At 44.0% G+C, this 25,144-nt stretch overlaps 1 protein-coding gene across 1 annotated transcript; it reads right to left on the bottom strand.

Annotated features, from left to right (window-relative positions):
- Positions 1-577: 577 nt before the first annotated feature.
- Positions 578-25,097, bottom strand: C5H6orf47 (chromosome 5 C6orf47 homolog). Its single transcript, XM_085882196.1, has 4 exons — positions 24,977-25,097; positions 24,533-24,607; positions 7,862-7,963; positions 578-3,366 (listed from the first exon to the last, which is right to left on the bottom strand). Exon 4 carries the CDS (start codon positions 3,344-3,346, stop codon positions 2,996-2,998), a length of 351 nt encoding a protein of 116 aa, XP_085738322.1. The 5' UTR covers positions 3,347-3,366; positions 7,862-7,963; positions 24,533-24,607; positions 24,977-25,097; the 3' UTR covers positions 578-2,995.
- Between the last annotated feature and the right edge of the window lie 47 nt (positions 25,098-25,144).

The following is a 25,144-nucleotide window of genomic DNA, read 5'->3' as shown; positions in this document are numbered from 1 at the left end:
TTACCTTTTATTCCATGGAATATTTTCCACTTCTCTCTTAAACATGTTGAAAAGCAATCAGATGTGCGTGGAATATTGGGATTCCTGGTTCTGGCTCCTTTGTGAATGCAGAGTTTTCCAAACTTCGTGAAAACCTTTTCGAAAGCAGGTGAAGAACACCCATTCAGATCTATCATAACTGTTATTGTTTGCTCCCCGCATTGTTACTTCTATTGTGAATGCATTCTTGTGGAGTCTTAACCATACTAAGTCAGTTCTGTCATATCAATTCTGAGTTTGTTTGTCTGGTCCTCGTCTAGATCACGTCCTCGCGCTGACAAGTAAATCTCTTTCACTTTTCTTCTCAAAAGTTATTGTGTTTCCTCCCTTCTTGTACTGTTTCTTCTTTCTCTTGCTTGGAGTGTTCCACTGTCGATTTGTTGCCTTTTTACCATCCATATCCTCACTTCCCCCATTCTCGATCTTATAAAAAAGTAATAATGAAAAAATTCTCCAAGTAGTGTCATAAGTGACAGGAACACTGTATAAATAGTTTGAAACATTGGAAAAAGGAGTTCAAAATCTGTTATGAAACCCATTATTTGGAATTAATTTTATTGAGTACCGTTTTAGAAAACACCAAGGTATAATATCATGCAAAAAGGTCATTGTGGAGAAGTAAGGTCCATATCTGAAGGAAACGTCAAGAAAAAGAAGAAAAAAAAAAGGCACAAGGTACAACTTTACACACCATGCCACAAATATAACCATGCTTAAATAATAAAATCAACTATGGGATCCTTTTTAAAGAACAGATTAAATCTTAAAAGTACATGACCCATGGAAGAAGATGGTTTGTTCTATTGCTGTGCTAAATGTATAACCGGAATGGACAAAGTGCAAGTTAGTTTTAGAAACGGTTTTACGGCCACGTTTGAGTTAAATGCAATTCCTTTTATATGTTATGCAATTGCCACAAACTCTCATGTATATGTGCTGTTCATTTTTTAGTTCTGAAACAGGTGTAGTTCTTTAACCAGTCATGCATGGGCACTAGTGTTACAAAGAACAATTTCATTAGCGTTTCACATCTGAATGCAAATCATGTGCAGCATGGTATCAAACACAAACTTGTGCAAACATGTTTTTGTTCATAGTTTACAAATGGGTTCATTGGAGATTGAGAAACATTGTGTGATCCAATGGAGCAGTCTCACCTGGGTTTGAATCCCAAACCAGCTCCTGGTATTCCACATGCAGGGTGAGGTGTCAATGTCAACATTGTCCAACAGAAGGAAATTAAGCAGGAGGACCCATCTGCCAGCACTGGTCATTGGTGAACGTCAAAGATCCCACGCTGGCCATCGCAAAGAGTCAGCGAGGTATCACTGGCACCCTGAACAAAGTGCCAATTCCTGCTTGGACTACAGGTAGCAAATTGTCTGGCCACCTTGGAGGTTCCTTCGCACCAGGATACACCACTTGCTACCAAAAAGTGTGGTTGTCTGGTTGAGCAGCTTCTGCACTATAAATAAATTCATGTCATGGTGTTCGTAAGCAACAGGTGCACATCTGCTTTCGACTATCAAGGGCGATATGAATGGTGATCCAATAATGTCTTCGGAAAGATTTACGTTGACGCTCACTGCAATGGCAGTGAAATAGAGTATGACAGAAAACGTGGTGTGCCAATTTTCTTCAACTCATACTCACCTGGTGAAAAAAAAAATCGTTTTACAATAAATATTTTCTTAGGAGAACAATGACTGATGATGAAACCCGACTCCACGTTTATGACCCACAAACATATGACAGACTGCTTGCTTCCTGAGAAATGAAATATTTTGCAGTTAAATTTCAGTCATTCACTTGAACTCCAAAAACTTCCTTTCATATACATGGTACAACCAAGAGTTGGCATGCTTTTTTTACACAGAAGTGCATTAACAACTCATACGTGGCTTTCGGGATGTAATGAAAACACTGACGAACATGTTGTGCATGTCAGAAGATGTCCATGGAGTGGATGAGTGCCTGCACGTAAAAGCAGCCGTGTTTGTCAGAGTCTGCTAGGATCTCAGGTGGCAAAATAAAAAAACGGTGAACCACAACCGTCTTGTTTCAAATACAAAATAAAAGTGCACAAACGTTACAAAACTGCGAATGGACTGTGTACTTGCCACTATAATTAGCCCTTCAAAAGTCCATTCCTCAACATTACAGCTCCTAAAACCCATCCACCACTTCCACCATAACGGTCTGCCTGTAACTATAAAATACTCAGGGTCTGAATTCAGGTACCTTATCAAAGGAAAATACAGTATACAGAGAAAACGACGAGTTATGGCTTTGGAATGTCCTCCAAGAGCTCAAGGACCAAACCAGCAAGTGATTCATACCAGGCCAGATTAGTGTGTACCATGGTTTGAGTGAATGCTCACTACAGGAAAAAAACGAAGAAAAAAAAAGAAGAAAAAGATTGCTTTTACATCAATGGCCACCCTTGGCCTGGATTTGGTGAGTTAGAGCCCAAATGTGTTGATTGTGATGACGACGAGTTCGCGTTGGAGTTCGAATCTCCACAAAATCTGGGGAAAGGTTTTCAATCTTCCAATCAACCTGTTAAAACAGACTTGTTTTTCTTCACATCACAGGAACACATTATGCTGAGGTTCAAAGCGATATATTGGAAAATAATAAACCCACTGCATTGTTTTGACTTTTTGTGACGCTAAATGAACAAAATTGGAATACGAGGTCAGATGATCATCACGTGTCAGTTGTTTTGCATCAAACTCAATTGGGAGAAAGGGACAGGGACAAGCATCTGAAAGCAGTCATTGTGCTTTTGAGTGATGGAGTGTATCTAGCCTTCATAAAGTCATGTAGTTACCATAGAGCTAACTGGAGTCAAATTCCACAATGTTTTTACAACATGTGAGCTCACATATTGAGTTGGTGAGATTCAGTTAATGATTATATTTATCCACCGAAGACCAGCATTGGACCGTGACCCTCAAGCATGTCGCAAGCTTGCAGCCAGCACAAAGCAGTGGAAAGCAGCAAACGCAACAGTGGCCTGCACCAGGTACGTCCGCAGTGCTAAAGTGATGAGAGACAGGCCATACACTGCAGCCAGGAAAACTGCCACGCCATACAGTGAGTAGCGGAGTGGGCGCGGCAGACCGATTAGATCAAGCAACCAGCGGAGAGGTGACAACAGGAGTCCAAACAAGGCACACAGAGTGTTGTCCACAGCATGGCGGATGAGACGCCTGGAGACGGAGTATCCACAAACAGGGAGCGGAGATGGACGATCGACATCAACAAAGCCCTCCACGCCACCAGTCACCTTCCCTGGCTCCATGGTCCGTCTCTGCACATGGTCTGGTCCCAAAATGAATCAAAATCAAAGATACACACAAAGAGGCAAGCAAAATATAAGGGAATTAAAAAACAAAACATGTGTGCACGCCATGTTTGTTGTGCGTGTACGCGGCAATGCGTCAGGGCTAGAACTTAGGCCTGATGAAGTCCATGAATCACGGATAAAACGTTGCTGGAAACAGTCTGCCCTTTCCTGTTTGTTACAAACAAATTATTGGGTGGCGAGGCTTTTCTTCTTTGTTGAACATATGTAGACACTTTAAAAAAAATACAAACTACATCTCTCATCCACAATTGGCTGGAGCAATCATCATCTCTCACCTCCTCAATTTTCCCTTGCTGTGATAAAGATCTTACAATGACAAAGAAAATCTCCAATTGGTCCAAAAGAACTACATACATACCAACAAGCTAGTCACCATTTCCCATTCTGTCCAAGTGGCCCCACACTCCACAGCAAAGCACTTACATGTACGTGGTACAGATGCAAGCGATGGAATTGGCCCATTTCTCAGTACCAGGTTAAACTCCGAAAAGCAACGTGTACGTATTCGTCAATTGTCTATGAATGTCCTTGTAATTCACATTAGAGTACATTGATAGCTACCGAGGTCTTTGCCATGCATGCGATTTAAGTACAAGCTCCTTCGATTATTCTACACCATAAAATTGAATTTGTATGCATCAGGCTTGATATTAAACATTGCATAAAAATAGGAAAATTGTCTGGGAGTCCAGGTGGCCACTTAAGGCTCCCTGGCTGGTGAGGTTCAGGGGACAAAACCCCCTGAAGTCATTGGGTTTTAAGCATTTTGGACATATTTAAGGCACCCTCTAGGGCATGTTTTGTGACACAAACAATGTTATTGGTATTGCCTTTCCTGGCATTTTGAAATATGTCATGTACATACAGCAAACAATTTGTGCACTATAAGAACAAGGTATGAAGACATGCATGCAGACATTTTTAATGATACCAACTAACTGTACATGGATATTTGTTGTTTGTGTGTACTTTGTTCATTAAATATTACCATGCCTGCTTTTCAATCATGTTGATTATTCCATTGATGCCGTTTTTGTTTTTCTTCGAGCAAACTTGTTTCGCATTGCTTGCCGGTTTGCTTTTCGTGCTGAGCAGCCATTAAGCTAATATCTTTCAGTTTCTGTTTGGCATCTGCAGTTTCTTTCTTGAAGTCAAGTTTAGATATTTGGTCTGGATTCTCCTCGTTATGTCTTCCTGAGCACATCTTTTATGTGCTGACCTCATGTTTTTGATGAGTGCACAGTTAACTGGATCATGATAAATGTTTTTCCTTTTGAAAAACTCGACAGCAGACTTATCAGAAGCCTGAAAAGTGAACTTGACACTGGATGTACAAAACGCTAGTCACTGTGAAGGCTGGAAGAAAATGTGGTAAATTTATTTTTATTGGGGCCACCCCCATGGGCAGCACCCCAGAGGACTCTGCCTAGGAGGAAGAAGAGGACTGAGTCGACCAGAAGAAAATTCCAGGCAACCAGATAGAGAGCAAAGAGGCTCGTGTGGAAGGAAGTCGAGCAAGTGGTTCATGGAGGACCTTGTGAGGCAGAAATTATTGTGGTTTGCTCTGCAAAAGTTTTGGGATATACCCAAACTGGTATCACCCTGCCTTTGGAAAGGGGAAGAAAGACCTCAGCACTTGGAGGAGGAAGAAGTGCCAACCATGAGGCCTCTTTGGGGAAAAGGACAAAGATGACTACATGGTCTGGTTGAAGGTCTACTCATCGCTGGCCCTGGTCATGGATGGGTTTACTCATCTTTGAACACCATAGTTAGCGACTCTTGTCTTGCACCTGGTTTCTAAAGCAGGCTGCATTGAGTCCTGTGATCACCGTGCACATCGTAGATAAAGGAAAGTCCTGTCTGCATTGTTGTTTTGTGAGAGTATGATATCTGGAACCCAGTGGGTTAGGTTTTGCATTTTATTTCTCCTTCTAGTGTACAAGTTTTCATATTCTCGTTCTCCTCTGTGTATTTTGACTCGCTTCATTTGTTCCGTTTGATAGCGTCTTGTCGACCTTCTTCCCTGTACTTTGCTTTTCAAACAAACCCTTTAAAGGGTAAGAAAACATGTTTCAGCCATGTGCTTTCCGTGTGTGTTTGCCATCAATTTTGGCTTACTTGGGTGACTATGGGGAACTGTAACGTCGAGTCATACTGAACGCAGTGCCATAAAAGACCGTTTGGACCATCCCTTGGGACGAAAGGTCCTGGCTCTGAGGAATCCCGTATTAACAGGTACTCGGACGCGAAAATACTTCATGAGAATAGGTTTCACAAATGGTATGGGTGTAAATGGCTTTATAGACTATCAGTAGGCATCAAAACAAATAGGAAACTAGAAATACCTTAAATAGTGATTGATCCAAAAAGATCTTCCAAAGAAGGTTTCTTTTTTTTGGTATGACGGATGGTAAGGACCGAAATGTCAGCTTATCTTCCCTCCACATGGCTGGTGTTGGCTTAATTGTTAGGGTGGCGGGCTTTGGATCCCAGGGTCCTGAGTTCAAATCCCACTCAGCTGTTGAATTAATACCAGGTGGGGTTAACTCGACCTGTCATCCTTCCGAGGTCGGCAAAATGAGTGCCAGCTTGCTGGTATACTGCGTCGGAGTGGCGACCCATCCAGGATTGTGACCAACAGCCAAGGAGACTGCTTAGGCAGCACCAACGCTCTGCACAAAGTATGGTCGCAATCTCCTCCTCCTTCCCTCCACGATGAATCTATCACCATTTACGGTATTTTATTTCCTAGTTTTTTTTTTGTTGTTGTATACATTGTCTAGGCTCATATGAGAGCGAACACACAACGCAACAGCAAGGGGGCATGAGACAAGAGGGGTGGGAGAGGGAATGACGAAACAGTGGGGAACAGAGACATTTGGAGATCTGTGGAAGGGAGAGGGATGGGGTGGGGAACACGGGGTATGCAAGATGGACATTACAGGGACTTTCAGGAAGGAAAGCAGGGAATAACTTTAAGGAGATGGGTTTGGGGTGGATTAACGGGGGGAGGAAAGATCATGGTTTTGGATGGGGGAAGATAAGAGGTGGTGGTGAACAGCTGTTTTGAAGGCTGGGAGGGAAGAATGGGATCGAAGAGAGTGTGAGAATTTATTCCAAAGGCGGGGAAAAAAGAGGAATGAAAAAGTGAAGGTGAGCAGTGATTCGTGATTTTGGTAGTTTTACCAGAAGGGGGTTGCTGGCGGTCCTTGAGCGCCCTGCGGAAATATGGGGGGGGGGACATTTCGCAGACAGAGCAGGGGGGGCGAGACAGGAGAGGAGACAGTAGAAGACAGAAAGACCACCGACTTTCCTGCGGTGAGACAGTGAGAGGCCCAAAGACTCAACCTCACCACGGGAGATACCAATGATCCTAAATGTCTTGGTTTCCACAGCGTGAATCCGAGAAAGGTGAGAGGCAGGAGCACCAGCCCAGAGGGGAGAGCAGTACTCCATCAGGCTGCAGACGAAAGCTTTGTACGTGGTCCAGAGCTCAGGTGGGCTGAGGAAGGACTTTGCACTATGGAGGATTCCCAGTCGGCGACTGGCTTTGGAGGCCAGGTTGGAAATGTGGCTTTCCCAGGAAAGATCATGGCACGTAGTGAAACGCAGAAGCTTGAATGAAAGGACTTCTTCCGGAGGATTGTTGAGAAAGTAGATGGGGGAGGGGGGGTTCCAAACGGTCCTTTCGGAGAAACAGTGAGAGTGTGAGATTTGTCAGGATTGAAAGACATGTTCCACGTGTTGGACCAGTTTGTGATTTTATCCAGATCTGCAGTGAGCGAAGAAGCTGCTGCTTGTTGGTCTGAGGGATGACAGATGGTATGGCAGAGGGTGGAGTCATCAGCAAAGAGACAAAGAGGATTTTCCAGAGAGTCAGCGAGATCATTGATGAAAACCAGAAAAAGAAGAGAGCCCAGAACGCTGCCTTGAGGAACTCCAGCCTGGACAGGAAGAGGGGATGAGAGAACTCCATTTCGGGCCACACGTTGGCTGCGACAGGAGAGGAAATCTGTGAACCATGACTGGAGATGGCCTTGGATACCAGAGGAAGAGTGTTTGGTGAGCCGGGCAGGGTGCCAGACTGTGTCAAAAGCACGCAATATGTCCAGGGATATGGCTCTGATTCATGTCTGGCATGGAGTACCTCCATCCATTGTTGAGAGAGCAGAAGCAGCATATCCAGGGTAGAGTGATCTGGTCTGAAGCCGAATTGCTCATCGGAAAAGAGCAAAGATTTAATGTCTGACTTATTTTGCTGCTCATACAGATCGCTAATTTTGTTTTAAGATAAGCATTTACATTATTTCTGTCAACGGGCATGTTAGCGTGTCAAGTATCTGGGATGTAAAATACGAGGGGCATTCAAAAGTTTCGAAGCTGACCCATTTAATGATATTATTCATCGCATGTACGCAAGGGCATGTGTGGTGACTGTTCAATACCAACCTGTAAAGGTAGGGTCTGGTTCCAAGAGAGGCCAACGGTGAATGGCCAAATCAAAACCACGCACGAATCTCTTTGTTTGTGCCCAAACTCCAACGGTCTCAGCTACAACAACAGTTCCATTGACAAGTCAGATATCCCCATGCTGGTTGAAAAAAAAAAATTGGATGCATAGTCAAGGCTCATAGAAGAGCTAGTACTAGAACAATGAACGAATAAGAACACAACAGGAGTCCTGTTGTGTTCTTATTCATTCATTGTTCTAGTACAGGACACAGCAGAGAGAGGGGGGAAACACCAGCAGCCGAGCTAAAGGTCAAGGCAGTGGGAGGCAGACAAACAATGGGTGACAAACAAACATTATTATTTTAATACGCTAAGCCATATTTTGTGGACGTATCTCCTCCGAAAATGCCGGATGGATTGTCGCCACTTTCGGCATGCGGTTGCTCTGTGGTCTAATGTACAGCATAGGCTATGTGAGATCATGCAAGATGGACAGGTTTGGGAATTTTTGGCGATTTTCTAATTTTTACATTTGTTTGCATGGCGACATGTGGCGTCACCGCTGAGAGGAGTAATGACGTCATGACATCATCGGTCATTCGCTGACGTCATTATGTCTGTCGTCGACAGACCGTCACAGCTGAGAGGCGTAATGCCACTCCTAGAAAACAGCGTCTGCAATGTAAAACCCTCTTCTGCACATGCTAACTACCTCAGAAGGTGCATTTGACACAAAAAAATGTAACAAGAAACATTATATATAAATAAATTCTATAAATCACATTGTGAACACCAGAGAAATTGACGTCCTAACGAACCCTCACTTTAGAAACTTTGTGCGGAGTGCGGGTTTGGCTAGTCTGTCTTTAAGACCTGCTGGGGATGAATGATGTTGAAGAGAATGTGCAAATTGGTTCCACAGGCAGGAAAAACCAAAAAGAGGAACAAATGAGTGAAAGTGAGCAATGATCCTGGATTTAGGTAGTCTCACCAGTAGGTGATGGTGGACCGTGTGAGCCCTGCAGAAACCTGGGGGACAAAGCACACAAAGAGTAGAGGGAGCAAGACCAGAAAGGAAGCAGTAAAAGACAGCGAGACCACCGACCTGTCTGCCATGGTGAAGTGCTTTTGCACCTTCTTGCCATGTGGTGATCATAACTATCAAGTTTGGTGAACTTCTGTACAACTGTTAAGGAGGAAATAGCATGATGGATGGACAGACAGAGCCGATTACAATATCCTTTTTTCATGGTCTGCCTGTAGTGAGACTCCCACGAACGACACCACTAGATCACTGCCAAATTGACAGCAGGCTGTCAATAATTGTGAAAAATAGCAGGAGATTTTTAATGTTCAGAAGCGAATGCAAGCATTTTGGTCACCCAGTTTGAGGATACCTTCAAAATACAGCAGGTTTTTTTTCTTTTGAACACAGTCGAGACTCGTGGAGGAGCTACAACACAGAACAGACCAGGATATAACAGAATGAAACTAGAGGGGGAGCACTCGGTAGAGTGCAAAACCTCCGCCGCCAATACTGCTCGGTCACTCAAGTGAACCTGATATCCTATTCATTCAATTTGACGTCAACAGTGCTCACAGAGTTATAGTTTGCAACTTTTAGGTCATGTGGAGGTGGGTCGGTTCGTTCAGTTTCGTTGTGCAGATCACCAATCTAAACGAAATTCACCCTGTACATTTATGAGAACACACCATTGAAATTCCTACTTGTTTCCATATGCACAAGTTGACACACTGACAGTTATTACCATTTGAAATTACCGCCATGAAGTGGGCGTGGCGTGCTTGAAATCGCGGAGGAAACGACCAGGAAACGACCAAATGAAGATGGCGGCGCCCATGGTTGTCGTGTGATTTAGAGTGATTTTTGGTCTTTCAACAACCAAATATGCATTGTTTCATACACTTGGGCACGGAGGATGATGAGAAAGTGACGCAATTCACGGATAAGAGCTGGCGTAAGGTATGCGAGTGTGCAAAGGCTTGGTGCGACGCCACAGATAGTGAAACTATCAACAAATGCCATTTGCTGGCTGATCAAATTATGAAACTGCTGCCAATGACTGATCCTCCTGCGGATGCCGGCTGTCACCGGTTCTACTATGCGTCGTTTTGTAACAAGGATCATATAAAACGTGCTGAAGCCAGGAAAAGGAAATCAGAAGCCAGCACTACTGCAGTTTCTGCTGGAGCCAGTGATGTGGTGGGCAGACAAGAAGAAGAGGGGCACTCATACCACAAAATACGTAGAAAATCCCTCAGAACCTCTGTAGAAAGGGTGGCTGGCAAATCAGCTGGTGTACTGCCAAGAATTTGTATCATATGTCAGAAAAAAGACAAATTCATCCGTGTCAAAGGAAAATCTCAACGTGATCAGTTGTCCCTGGCAGAAACACAGGATGGAGGAAAGCTGAGGGAAACTGCTGAGCAGAGGAGAGATGAACATGATGTGAGAATAATAACAACTATAAAGGATAAAGACTGTGTGGCTGGCAGTTTATCACCGTAAATGTTATTACGAGTATGTGAATGACACATACCACAGACAGAGTGAAAGTAAACTCCAAACTCAGAAAGTGAACTATGACTCAACATTTGACATTTTCTGTGATAAAGTAATCCAGGTAAGACTCATTGATGGAAAGCAATCTATACATATGAAGATGTTGTGTGAGATGTTCAATGACCTACTCAGAGTATGCGAAGGTCGGGATAAGGCCAACTACCAGGCAACAAGACTGAAGAAAAGACTGCAGGAACGGTACCCAGACATGATTTTCTATCGTCCACCAAAAATGTCTGAGAGCGAAGTGGTGTACATGAAGGACATTGATATTGGTTCCATTGCTCAGGCTGCTGTTGTAGACAGTAGCTCTACAACAGAAACAGAGTCAACTACAGAGGATGAAGCCAGCCAGGGTCCACAGTAGGGTGACTCAGGCCTCAATTTACATGTTCTATACTCAGGAGCACTCATGGTGAGGGATGACCTGAAAAAACACCAAAGTGTGGACATTACATGGCCACCACTTGCTCCTGACTTCGACATATCAAATGCTGAAAGAGCCGTCCCTGTTGCATTGTACAACCTTGTTACATGGATCGTGGGCCTGTCAGACGAGCCAACCCTGGAGAAATTTGTGGAACTCCCACGGCACATTCATCTGAAAATGCTCTCTGTTCTTCAAGACGTTGTTTCTATTGCGTCAAGGGGTCAGACGTTTACTCCGAAGTCCTATGCCTTGGGCCTGACTGTGAAACATTGGACTGGTTCTACTCGACTGTTAGGACTGCTCAACAAGCTTGGGCATTGTGTCTCAGTCAGTACTACACAGGCGTTGGAAACTGCTTTGGCACTGTTGCAGTTTGATCAGGAGGGAAAACTGCCCTCAAACTGCCTCAGAAATGTACCGACAATATTTGTGTACGATAACATCGATTTCAGTGAGGAGACCCTCACCGGTCATGGGACCACTCACCACACCAATGGATCGATGATACAAGACGCACCCTCTGAGCCGATTCAGCACGCTCGTCCAGTGACTCCAATTAGCCGTCGTCAGCGGTCATTAGTTGGTAACACGCCACCCATTCTCAAGTATGGTGGCGGGAAAAGGCAAGGGACCACAGCCTTTTACAGTTGTGACATTGACATCAGTCCGTCACAAGAGGACAGGCTATCGCTGGATGTGCTCTATTACACAATGAAAACGGTCCAGAAAACGGATGGGCGGTTGCCGACATGGACTGGGTACAACACCCTCCTTCGCCGGGATGAATAGTTGACCAAGTCAGCCATCATCTACCTTCCCGTGATCGAGGCATCATCCACGGAACTGGACACCGTTTACTAGGTCCTACACCAAAGCATCGATATGGCTGATAAACTGGAACGTGAAGAAGTAGTTCTAGTCTTCGATCTTGCGATCTACAGTAAGGCGCAGGAGATTCGTTGGTTGCACCCGGAGTTGACAGAAAGGTTGGTAATTCGTCTTGGTGAATTCCACCAACTCATGAGCTTCCTAGGCATGATCGGCAAAAGATTCAGAGACGCAGGTCTGCTAGACCTCATAATAGAGTCTGGTATTGTCGCTCAGCGTTCTGCAAATTCAGTAATAAACGGCCACCATTATAACAGGAGTCTGCGCTGTCACAAGCTCGTCTACGAAGCGCGAGGAAGACGATACTTCCAGGCCTTCATGGACTCCCTCGCAGAGGAGACGCGTGTGCGATTAGAGAGGTGTATAGAGCATCTCCAGGAAACGTTTCAGTCTCCGTTGTTCGAACAGTTACTGTCATCGGAAGAGGTCTCGGAAATGTTCACATGCTACAGAGACTTCAGACAGCAGCAATGTACAGCGAGCAAAACATTCACATTCTGGTGCTCATACTTGGAAATGGTGGAGCTAGCACAAGAGCTTATACGGGCAACTCGTACTTCGAACTGGCCAAAACACCTTGCGATCACGAGAGCGTCAATGCCCTGGTACTTTGCGTACGATCACCCAAACTATGCAAGGTACTCACCCGTTTACTGGCTGAAAATGGCGGGGCTAGAGCACTCCCACCCAGACACCTATCAAGCGTGCATGGACGGCAAATGGACTGCCCAACGGCATACTCATTATGGATTTAGTAGTGTTGCGTGCAATCAGATCATAGAGCAGACTTTAAATAGGGACAGCAAGACCAGTGGAGGCATCATTGGTTACACTCAGAAAAGCACAGCTGTGAAGAAGTGGATCCTGTCCCAACCAGCACGTGCGGAAATCGCAAGGAAATGTGAGTCCATGGCGGGTATCCACGACGAGCCCCGAACGAGAAAGGATTTGGATGTGTCAAGCTCGAAGAAGAACGAAGCAGCGGTGGTACAAGTGATGGACACAGTACTTCAAATGATTAATATAACCCTTTCTCCGGTGCTCACCTTGAACTCGTCAATATTAGTTCAGGTGTCATCGCACCGCCAGCCACTTCCATGGACTTGATGAACGCATATGTCAAGGGAGAGAATGCTGTCGTGCAATTCATGCATGATCGGCTTCTCTCGGGTGAGGTCCCATTCTTCAGTCCGATTTCGAAGGCCAAATTGGCAACTTTCTCGAAGACGCGAGGCAAGTCGGCGACTCCCCACCAGCAGACGCCGAAGGTTGAAATTGCGAATGAACGTCATCTTTTCACACGACTGCTGTTGATTGGAGAGAAAAGCAATGTAACACTCTACGATCTGCTCGCGTACCCACTGGCGAACATATCTTTCCCGCTGGCATCTGGTGATGGTTTGATTGCTCAGACGGACAAAGCCAAACTCCGCAACCATATCCTGAAACTGTGGCCCAATTGCCGTGTGGACGCTCGGCCTATCCAAGGTGCAACGATTGTGGATGGAATGGCCGTTATATGGCCGATAAAGGCCGGTTCACTGCCTAACACTTTCGGCAAAATGGAAGAGATGGTGCTGAACATCATCGTGGCCAAAGCACGACATAACCAATCTTCGAGACTGGACGTGGTGTTTGATACTTACCCAAGTATCAGCATCAAGTGCCTGGAGCATGCCAGACGAGCGGGCAGGGTGGGCGATCCTCAGGTGCGAACCATCTATGGACGTGATCAAGCTCTTCCAAAACAGTGGGCCAATTATCTCCTGAGGAGCCAACAAGGAGGCATTGATAGAGTTCTTCATCGAATCGTGGACGAGAAACATCTCTCCATCAAAACTGGGCGACATGCTGTTGTACGTCAGTCATGCCGGCAAATGTGAGAAAATCGAGGCGTCGAATGGTGTCATGACCGTGTCGTCAGTACCTGAACTTGAATGTGACCATGAGGAAGCTGACACGAAGCTCCTGCTACATGCCACTCACGCGGGACAGAATGAAGAGTCGGGGCGCACAGAGAGTTTCGACACCGATGTGTTTCTGTTGGCGTTGGCTCACTCGAAGTCGATTCGAGCACGAAATTTCCATCTGGCCACAGGAAGTCCCAAGGACATTATCGTCGTTGACATTAGGAAGCTGAGTAATGCCCTGGAATCTTCTGTCTGCGATGCATTGATAGGTTTGCACAATTTCATGGGAAGTGATACCACCAGTGCATTCCACGGTAAGGGCAAAACAAGGCCATTTGACTTGATGATGAAGGGTCCCCATCTCATCACCTGTTTCGGGAGCATTGGTCCAGAATTCCCGCTAGATCAAAATATCATTCACGACCTGGAACAATTCGTCTGCGCCATGCACAATCATCCGACCATGAAGAGTGTGGATGAGGCTTGCTACAAGCTATTCTGCAGCCAGTCGCTGGGAGAACAGAAGTTGCCGCCTACAAGCGACGCTCTGATGCTGCATTGCAAAAGAGTGAACTATCAGTCTGCGATCCACCACCGCGCGACTGAGAGGTTTATAGAAGCTCCTTCTTCTACATTTCACGCATGGGTGGAACGCAACGGAGCACTGACTGTTCACTGGCTGAGCAAACCACCAGCACCGAAGGAACTGTTAGAGGCGACGAAATGTAATTGCAAGAAGATGAAATGCGAGACCAACCAGTGTTCTTGCTGGTCAAAGGACTGTCCTGCACAGAGTGCTGTGGGTGTCAAAATTGCGCCAACGATGAACAGACCCGTGCAGAAATGGAACTTATGGATGATGAAAGCGGAACTGACTATGATTCCGACGACGAACTGTGAATGCGGGTGTCACACTGCTTTTGCTGTGGTGATCTACTACACAGTAGTATTCAGGTTGGTTAGCATGTAATAGTGGACTTGAGTTTTGTGATAGCAGCAGTCAAGAGCCTCGTTCAGCAACCGCTTCAGAGCAAGAAATACTGGAGTTCTAAGACAGTAATCCTCTTGTGGTGGTTCTACTTTTCATCAGGCTGAGTCGCGCAGTCTCTTTGTCTTTGATTTAATCCGTAATAGCCAATGTAACTGTCTTTAATAGGCACTGTAACTGCCTTTAATAGTCAATGTAACTACCTTTAATAGCCAGTGTGGCTGCCTTTTAAGCAAAAAGTTGCCTTGGTCAACTCGAAGGCCTGTCTGGTCAGTCCAGACGTTTTCGGCCAGTACAAATATGTAACTGCTTCGGTTTACGACCTTTAATTATAAACATCTTTAATAACAGTGAATATGGTTTTCATTGATAATATACAACTCTGAATAAATATATTGTATCATTTTAAGACCTCACAAGAGTTTTCTTTGACGTACATATCAGTCTGACCTTGATTCTTCATTTCTGTGTCAAAATCGTACTTTAATGTTCGGTGTATCTTTAATTGCCAAAAATGACCAATTGTGTCACATCCTCGATGTGGAAACAAGTGGATTTGGACTCAGCATCTAAAATTCTTTAAGTATGCCAAATTTCATTTAAGTATACCTCCACATGGTCTATTTCCCTTTTACATACTCAATTAATTCGTCATTACTAGATTCCTTGAGACAGAAATTGATTTTACGTGGGTATATCCACCTGAAGTTCCAAAATCAGCCGCAATTATAATTTTGGCATGTTTTTTGTTGGAAATCACTTAGAACATGTAGAAAAACAAAAAAAAAGAATCGAAATTTTGTTGAAAAAAAAGTTGCAAAATTTTCATGTAGAAATGCAAAAAAAAAATCAAATATTTTTTCAAAACGGTCAAAACGGATCACACTCCACTGAACAACGATTGAATAAACTAAACAAGATCGACGCGCATGTAGAAAAGCCCCCCCCCAAAAAAATAATAATAATAATAAAAAAAAAAATCGAAATTAAAAAAAAAAAAAAAAGTTGCAATTTTTTTTCTCTATATTTTTTTTGGGGGGGGGCGGGGGTTGGAAATCACTTAAAACATGCAGAAATGCAAAAACAAAAATTCAAATATGGCCACCATAGTGGCCATATTGGACTTTCATGGACCAAGTCCAAAATCTAATGGCATGATCCTTGGACCATACCTAATCCCCCCACCAAGTTTCTTCGAAATCCGTCAAGGAGTTTTTCCGTAATACTGTTCACAAACAAACAAACAAACAAACAAGCAGTCATAGACTGGTACTTACGAAATAGTCAACCTGACCTCTGACCTTGTCTAATAAAAGCTGTCTCTCGAGAAGGTAGCGACGCAAACCAGAAGTTTCTACGATGATTCTGCACCAAACATCGAATGTTTTGGATGTTTGAGCTCACTGTGACCTTGTCCTTTGACCGATTTTGACCAAAATCTAATCAGCACTAGCCATCACCCTCCTGAATCATGTGGTGTAATTTGACATTGGTAGCTTCTTCCGTTCTCAAGTTATCATGCCTACAAACAAACAAACAAACAAACAAACAAGCAATCATAGACTGGTACTTAAGAAATCGTCAACTTGACCTCTGACCTTGTCTAATAAAAGCATGAATCAGTCAGAAGCCCAAGGGGAGCTTGAATTCTGAATTCATTGTGGTCTACGATTTTACACTGTGGTTTGCAGATAATGAGTCCCAGACAAAAACCAGATTTCTTATAAAAATTCCATTTTTTTGTTTTTATTTTTAAAAAAAGTGATTCAGTACCAGCAAGATATGCCACAAAATAGGTGTATTACTTTTCAGAAGAATCTGATAAAAGACTTATTATTTATTATATATATATATATATATATATATATATATATATATATATATATATATATATATATATATATATATATATATATATATTATTGATCGCTGTTCCAGAATTTCGACAACCGACTTTTAAGCGTCCTAAGCGATTGCAAAAACCGAAGACAAAATTAAAATCGAAGTTAAAACGAACTCGTAACGTCGAGCGAAGCAAAAATACTCCATTTCTCCACGCAAAACCTTAACGTCCCTCAACGACGCGTCTGCTCGAGCGCACTGCATCATGGGATGACCCGTGATGCGTCGAGTGAAATATTTTTATACAATCTTAAAACGTCTCCAAAACATCCGATTTTTACCAGAATTTCGACAACCGAGTTTTAAGCGTCCTAAGCGATCACAAAAACCGAAGACAAAATTAAAATCGAAGTTAAAACGAACTCGTAACGTTGAGCGAAGCAAAAATACTCCATTTCTCCACGTGAATTTACGGAATTATGTTTGACCTCACTGTGACCTTGACCTTCGACCGATTTTGACCAAAATCTAATCAGCACTAGCCATCACCCTCCTGAATCACGTGGTGTAATTTGACATTGGTAGCTTCTTCCGTTCTTGAGTTATCGTGCCTACAAACAAACAAACAAACTAACAAACAAACAGAAACGGAAGTCATCAATAAACTTACGAAATCTTTAGATTTCGTAAATAACAAACAAACAGAAACGGAAGTCATCAATATACTTAGAAATCTTTAGATTTCGTAAGTAACAAACAAGCAGTAATAGACTGGTACTTACGAAATCGTCAACTTGACCTCTGACCTTGTCTAATAAAAGCTGTCTCTCGAGAAGGTAGCGACGCAAACCAGAAGTTTCTACGATGATTCTGTACCAAACCATCAAAAATCGTAACGTCGACCGAAGCAAAAATCTCCATTTCTCCACGCAATTATTTTTATTATTTTATCAAAGTCACAAAACCGTAATATTCGGCCATCCACCAACAATCTGTACATAATCCGATGGCTTAGCGAGTCAGGCATGCGACGATTACCTTTATTGGGATAAAAAATGACTTTTAAACACCATCTTTATCGAAAACACCGTCAGCGCACACACGGAAAACCATTACGAGACTCAACGCCGCATCTGCTCGAGCGCGCTGCACCACGTGACGACCCGTGACGCGGCGAGGGAAATATTTTTTAGACAATCTTAGAACGTCTCCAAAACATCCGATTTTTACCAGAATTTCAACAAGCGAGTTTTAAGCGTCCTAAGCGATCGCAAAAACCGAAGAGAAAATTAAAATCGAAGTTAAAACGAACTCGTAACGTCGAGTGAAGCAAAAATACTCCATTTCTCCACATGAATTTACGGAATAATGTTTGACCTCACTGTGACCTTGACCTTTGACCGATTTTGACCAAAATCTAATCAGCGCTAGCCATCACGCTCCTGAATCACCTGGCGTAATTTGACATTTAATTGGTACCTTCTTCCGTTCTCGAGTTATCGTGCCTACAAACAAACACACAAACAAGCAGTCATAGACTGCTTACGAAATCGTCAACTTGACCTCTGACCTTGTCTAATAAAAGCTTTCTCAAGATAAGGTAGTGACGCAAACCAGAAGTTTCTACGATGATTCTGCACCAAACCATCAAAAATCGAATGTTTGACCTCACTGTGACCTTGACCTTTGACCGATTTTGACCAAAATCTAATCCGCTAGCCATCACCCTCCTGAATCATGTGGTGTAATTTGACATCAATTGGTAGCTTCTTCCATTCTCGAGTTATAATTTTTTTTTGATGTTTGACCTCACTGTGATCTTGGCCTTTGACCGATTTTGACCAAAATCTAATCAGCGCTAGCCATCACCCTCCTGAATCACGTGGTGCAATTTGACATTGGTAGCATCTTTCGTTCTCGAGTTATCGTGCCTACAAACAAACACACAAACAAACAGAGTCCGGACGTCATCAATATACTTACGAAATCTAAAGATTTCGTAAGTAACAAACAGACAGGGGTGAAAACAGTAACCTCCGTCCATCTTCGATGGCGGAGGTTAATTAGAAGAGCACTCAGTAGAGCACATACCTCCGCCACGCAATGTCTGATCCACTACAACATATTGGGGCCAATACATTTTTGAAACATCATGATTTTATATTTATCTTCTTCTTCTTCTTTCGGCTCACTCCCGTTAGGGGTTGCCACAGCGGATCAACCGTCTCCATTTCGCTCTATCCTCCACATCTTCCATTGACACTCCAACCACCCGCATGTCCGCCCTCACCGTATCCATGAACCTCATCTTTGGCCTTCCTCTTCTCCTCCTGCCTGGCGGCTCCATCTTCAACATCCTTCTCCCGATATACTCTGCTTCCCTCCTGTGCACATGTCCAAACCATCTCAATCTCGCCTCTCTCACTTTGTCTCCAAACCGTCCTACCTGCGCTGTCCCTCTAATATACTCATTTCTTATCGTATCCATCCTCGTCACTCCCAACGAGAATCGCAGCATCTTTAACTCTGCCACCTCCAGCTCCGCTTCCTGTCTTTTTGTTAGCGCCACCGCCTCCAAACCATACAACATAGCTGGTCTCACTACCGTCTTATATACTTTCCCCTTCACTCTTGCAGCTACTCTTCTGTCACAAATCACTCCTGCAACTCTTCTCCACCCACTCCATCCTGCCTGCACTCTCTTTTTCACTTCTCTCCCACACTTTCCGTTACTTTGGACAGTTGATCCCAAGTATTTAAACCCATCCACCTTACCCACCTCAACTCCTTGCAACCGCATCATACCACCACCCTCCCTCTCATTTACGCACATGTACTCCGTCATACTCCGACTATCATTCCCCTTCTCTCCAGTGCGTACCTCAACCTCTCGAGGCTCGCCTCAGCCTGCTCCCGACTCTCCCTGCAGATCATGATGTCATCAGCGAACATCATAGTCCATGGAGACTCCAGTCTGATCTCGTCCGTCAACCTGTCCATCACCATTGCAAACAGGAAAGGGCTCAGAGTCGATCCTTGGTGCAATTCCACTTTTACCTGAAACCGGTCCGTCATTCCTACCGCACACCTCACCGCTGTCACACTGTCCTCATACATATGCTGCAAGATCCTCACATACTTCTCCACCACTCCCGACTTCCTCATACAATGCCACAACTCTCTTGGCACCCAATCATAAGCTTTCTCTAAATCCACAAACACACAATGTAACTCCTTCTGGCCTTCCCTATACTTCTCCATCAACATTCTCAAAGCAAACATTGCGTCAGTGGTGCTCTTTCCTGGCATAAACCCATATTGCTGCTCACAGATCGTCACCTCTCCTCTCAACCTCGCTTCCACTACTCTTTCCCACAACTTCATGGTGTGGCTTAACAACTTTATCCCTCTGTAATTTCCACAGCTCTGCACATCACCCTTATTCTTGAAAATCGGAACCAGCACACTTAATCTCCACTCCTCCGGCATCCTCTCACTTTCCAAGACTTTATTAAACAATCTGGTTAACAACCCCACTGCCATCTCTCCTAAGCACTTCCATGCCTCCACTGGTATACCATCTGCGCCAACCGCCTTTCCACTTTTCATCTTCTTCATCGCAGTCCTCACTTCATCCTTACTGATCCACCCCACTTCCAGATTCACTATCTCCACCTCTTCCAACCTTTTCTCTCTCTCATTTTCTTCATTCATCAGCTCCTCAAAGTACTCCACCCACCTTCTCAACACACTCTCCTCGCTCGTCAGCACATTCCCATTTGCGTCCTTTATCACCCTAACCTGCAGCACATCCTTCCCAGCTCAGTCCCTCTGTCTTGCCAATCGGTATAAATCCTTTTCCCCTTCTTTTGTATCCAACTTCTCATACAGCTCGTCATATGCCTTTTCCTTGGCTTTTGCCACCTCTCTTTTTGCTTTTCGATGCCACTCCTTGTACTCCTGCCTACTTTCTTCATCTATCTGACTATCCCACTTCCTTTTCGCCAACCCCTTCCTCCTTATACTTTCCTGTACTTCCTCGTTCCACCACCAAGTCTCCTTATCTTCCTTCCTCTGTCCAGATGTCACACCAAGTACCTTCCTAGCTATCTCCCTCACCACTTCTGCTGTAGTTGCCCAATCATCCCACCCATCTTTACCACCATCCAACGCCTGTCTCACCTCCTCCCTAAATTTCACGCAACAGTCTTCCTCCTTCAGCTTCCACCATCTGGTCCTTGGTTCAGCCCTCACTCTCTTCCTCAACCTCACCTCTAAAGTCATCCTACAGACCACCAATCGATGCTGTCAAGCTACACTCTCCCCTGCCACCACCTTACAGTCACTAATCTCTTTCAGGTTGCATCTCCTGCTTAAGACGTAATCCACCTGTGTGCACTTTCCTCCACTCTTGTATGTCACCCTGTGTTCCTCCTTTTTCTTGAAATATGTATTTACCACTGCCATTTCCATTCTTTTTGCAAACTCGACCACCATTTGCCCTTCCACATTTCTCTTGTTGAGACCGTACCTACCCATCACCTCCTCATCCTCTTTATTCCCTTCCCCAACATGCCCAGTGAAATCTGCTCCAAAAACCACTCTTTCATCCTTGGATACACTCTCCACCACTTCATCTAACTCACTCCAGAAATATTCTTTATACTCCATCTCACACCCCATATGTGGGGCATATGCACTGATGACATTCATCATCACCCCTTCAATTTCCAACTTCACACTCATCACTCGGTCCGACACTCTCCTCACCTCCAATACCCTCTTGACATAATGTTCCCTCAGGATTACCCCGACACCATTTCTCCTCCCATCCACACCATGGTAGAACAGTTTGAAACCGCCTCCAATGTTCCGAGCCTTACTCCCCATCCACTTGGTCTCTTGTACACACAGTATGTCCACCTTTCTTCTCAGCATCATATCAGCCAACTCTCGCCCTTTGCCAGTCATCGTCCCAACATTCAGAGTTCCAACTCTCTCCTCCACACTTTTACCCTTCCCCCTCTTCCACTGCCTCTGGACTCGCCTTCCCCGTCTCCTTCTCCTCCTTCGCTCAGCAGTAGCACAATTTCCACTGGTACCCTGCTGACCACCGGTACTGGTGGCGGTCGTTGGTAACCCGGGCCTCGACCGATCCGGTATGGAAATTCGTTTTGTTGTCCGCATAATGATTTGGCATAGGTTTTTATGCCGGATGCCCTTCCTGACGCAACCCTGGTCGCCTCTTACGACACACAGGGATATGGTACACCTATTCTAACCGGGGCATACACCGGGCCCAGTACAACTGGTACTCATTTCACCGACCTCGGAAGGATGGCAGGCTGAGTCAACCCCCTGGTGTTTTCAACTTGGTATATATATATATATATATATATATATATATATATATATATATATATATATATATATATATATATATATATATTCTTTGGCCCCATCTCTCAATGGTGAAGAATCACTTTAGAAAATTTAAAAAAATTATTGAATCCAGATCTTCACCAAAATCAAATCAATTTGTCATCACACACCCAACCTGTCCACAAAGTTCCATCCAAATCTGTCCACAACTTTTTGAGACATCGTGCTATATATTGTTTAGCCCAATCTCTCAATGGTGAAGAATCACTGAAAAAAAACAAGAAAAAGAGCAATTAGAGATGGCAGACTCTCACCAGGACTTCTTTTGAGTGGTTTGAGGGTAAATCCAATATAGCTGCCAACCATCTGACTTATATCATATGTGTGAACCTTTTGTTCCTCATGGACAGGTGGTCATCTGTGCAAAGTTTTGCCTCGATTTGTTCAGCCACTTCAGAGGTTTTTTTGTTGTTTTTTTTTAAACAATATGGCTGCCGAATCACGTGACTGATGACGTAATGATTTTTTTTTTTCTGTAGACCATTTCATCCCTAGATGACCCTCAAAAATTTTCATACTGATCGGATGTAGCGTTCTACATAGGCAATTATGATGTCATAAAAAAAAATCAAACTCATTCCACATGAGGAGTGCTTACCATGTGCCAAGTTTCAATTTTTTCCTTTGTGCGATTTCAGAGATACAGAGGTCCAAGTTTTTCCTGTTTTTCCAATATGGCTGCCACACCACGTGACCTCAGGTCATAATTATCATTAAAATATTCTACATGAGGAGTCGCACCAACGGTGAAAATTTCGTCTCAATCCGACAAGCGGTTGCAGAGAAAAACACAACAGTTCTGTGCGGACAAACAGACAAACAAACGGACCCAAATGCAATACCCTCTCCTTTGGTGAGGTTAATAATTATCGGATCCGGATCTTCACAAAAGTCTAATCCATTCGTCCTTGTCACACACCCAACCTGCCCACCAAATTTCATCCAAATTCGTCCCCAACTTTTTGAGATATCCTGCATACAAACAAACACACAAACAGACAAACAAAGAGATGGGGGTGAAAACATAACCTCCTTCCACCTTCAATGGCGGAGGTAACTAGAACGGCACTCGGTGGAACACATACCTCCACTGGGCTGAAGAGTTTACAGTTTGTATCCCACTGATAGGCCGGATCTGCATCCGGACCTGAACCAAAATCGAATTGGCTTGTTTATGATTCTATCAAGTCTGAAGAGAGGGAAGAGGCTGCTGCCTGCCTGTAGGATGTTAGAGAATGGACTCATCATCAAAAAGATATGGAGGATTTTCCAGGGTCTGAAAGATTGTTGAGGAAGACTAGCAACAGGACTTGGCCCAAGATACTGCCTGGGGAAGTGGGGGTGGGAGGGATTGAACTCCAGGATAAAGAGGTCAGATTTCTCAAAACCTCCGTAATGTTAAAATAAAAAGCAATGGTAAAGTTTGTGTTTCTTTTACAGGAAGGTTAAATTAACTTTTACCAAATGCATGTTCAGACAAAATATTAAGGGCAATACCCCAATTTTTTTAACAAAGGAACTGTCAGTATGGTTGTTAACGATCCAAATCAAGAAACAATGAGGTTTAATGTTCAGAAAGGAAATAAGCAAAGTAATCCTTACTATGTAATTCACAGACTGGTAAGCCTGGTGTTGGTTTAATGGCTAGGGCAGCTGGCTTAGGATCCTGAGGTCCTGAGTTTCAAGCCCTGTTGGCTGCTGAATTAACATCAGGTGGGGTTGACTCGGCCTGTTATCCTTTCAAGGTTGATGAGATGAGATGAGTACCAGTGTACTGGGAGAGGGACACAACATCAATGACACAACTGTGCTTCCAATAAATGATCGTTTCCTGGCAGTGAAGCTGCCATATGCAAGAACAGAATGGACCGGTGTTTGCATGTGTGTTTGTTTGGTGAGCGACTTGTCATACAGTTCTGACCCGATTACATCCAGACTTGCTATGTAGGATCACCATTAATATATAGGGGTATTTTTTTATCTTTGCTGGTGGTTTTGGAGGGAAGGAGGGACAAATTCTCCATGTAAATGTGTATGGTGTAGCACTACCCCCAGGTGGGAGAGGTTATTACAAGTCTCCACCATTTACAGTACAGTGTTCCTGTCCCCATGGTTACCAGTGTAGTGAGGAGTTTTGAATTATAAGCAGTAGGTATGTTTTTGCTTCATGCACGCAACCCAGGTTATGTTTTTTTTGTATTTTTTTGCCTACACATAGCTGTTACAGTTACCTATACACCGCCTAAACGAAGGTATACGTGTTGCACGTTTGGACAAGATTGCCCCTCAGGGCGAGTACTCTGCGAGTGATCATAAAACATTGATCCTGTAAGATCGATCAACCGTCATCTCCAAAGTGTTGGGAAAACGCTCATGTTCAACTGCAATTTGAACCAAATGGCAGAAGTTGATGAGGATCTGGGCAAATATAAAGCCGTTAGAATGCTCGACTAATTAAAAACAGACATAACCCCATTTATACTTTCTTAACTCTCAACACGATGAAAGTTCTTCCGAAACCAAGATCCAAGAACGATGGACCACCGACCACCGACCACCGACCACCGACCACCGACCACCGTACCTTTTCTCGCTCCTGATTGGAGGACAAACTCAGCGTGATTCGTCAATCTCGTGAGCCATGCAAACGGTTCAAGGACTGGGGAGAAGAAGAAGAAGACGCGGAAGATGAAGAAAATGAGGAAGAAGAAGAAGAAGAAAACGCGGAAGAAGAAAAAAATGAGGAAGAAGAAGAAGAAGAAAACAAAACAAAACGAACAATAATCAGTGCAAACCACTCATTTACAAATCGAATCATGTATGAACTGCATCGTGCTTGAGTTAACAGTAGTTAGGTGGATAGGAGACTAGTTAGGAGACAAGGACACACTGAGGGACAGTGAGATAAAGAAATTGTGAGGAAAATTATGTCGGGTACTGAAGTAGGGAAACAAGAAAACTTAAAAAAAATATTTTAAAAAAATCCTTGTGTAAGTGAATAGATCATTGCAGAATTCTTCATTCGAACCTGGTAGACGAGGCCAGGCCAGAGAAACGAGCACAGCCGGAAGTTGCTGGTCCACAGAGAACCGGCAGCCGCGGCAGCAGCACCAACAACACCAACAACACCAACAACACCACCACCACCACCACCACCACCACCACCCACCCACCCACTTCCTTATGGAGAACAAGA

The sequence above is a fragment of the Eptatretus burgeri genome, chromosome 5, assembly GCF_056783735.1.
Source record: "Eptatretus burgeri isolate ZD-2024b chromosome 5, Ebu_testis_v1, whole genome shotgun sequence".
Lineage (NCBI taxonomy): Eukaryota > Metazoa > Chordata > Myxini > Myxiniformes > Myxinidae > Eptatretus > Eptatretus burgeri.
Note: the sequence above shows the minus strand (reverse complement) of the source record. Positions and strands in the feature narration are given on the sequence as shown.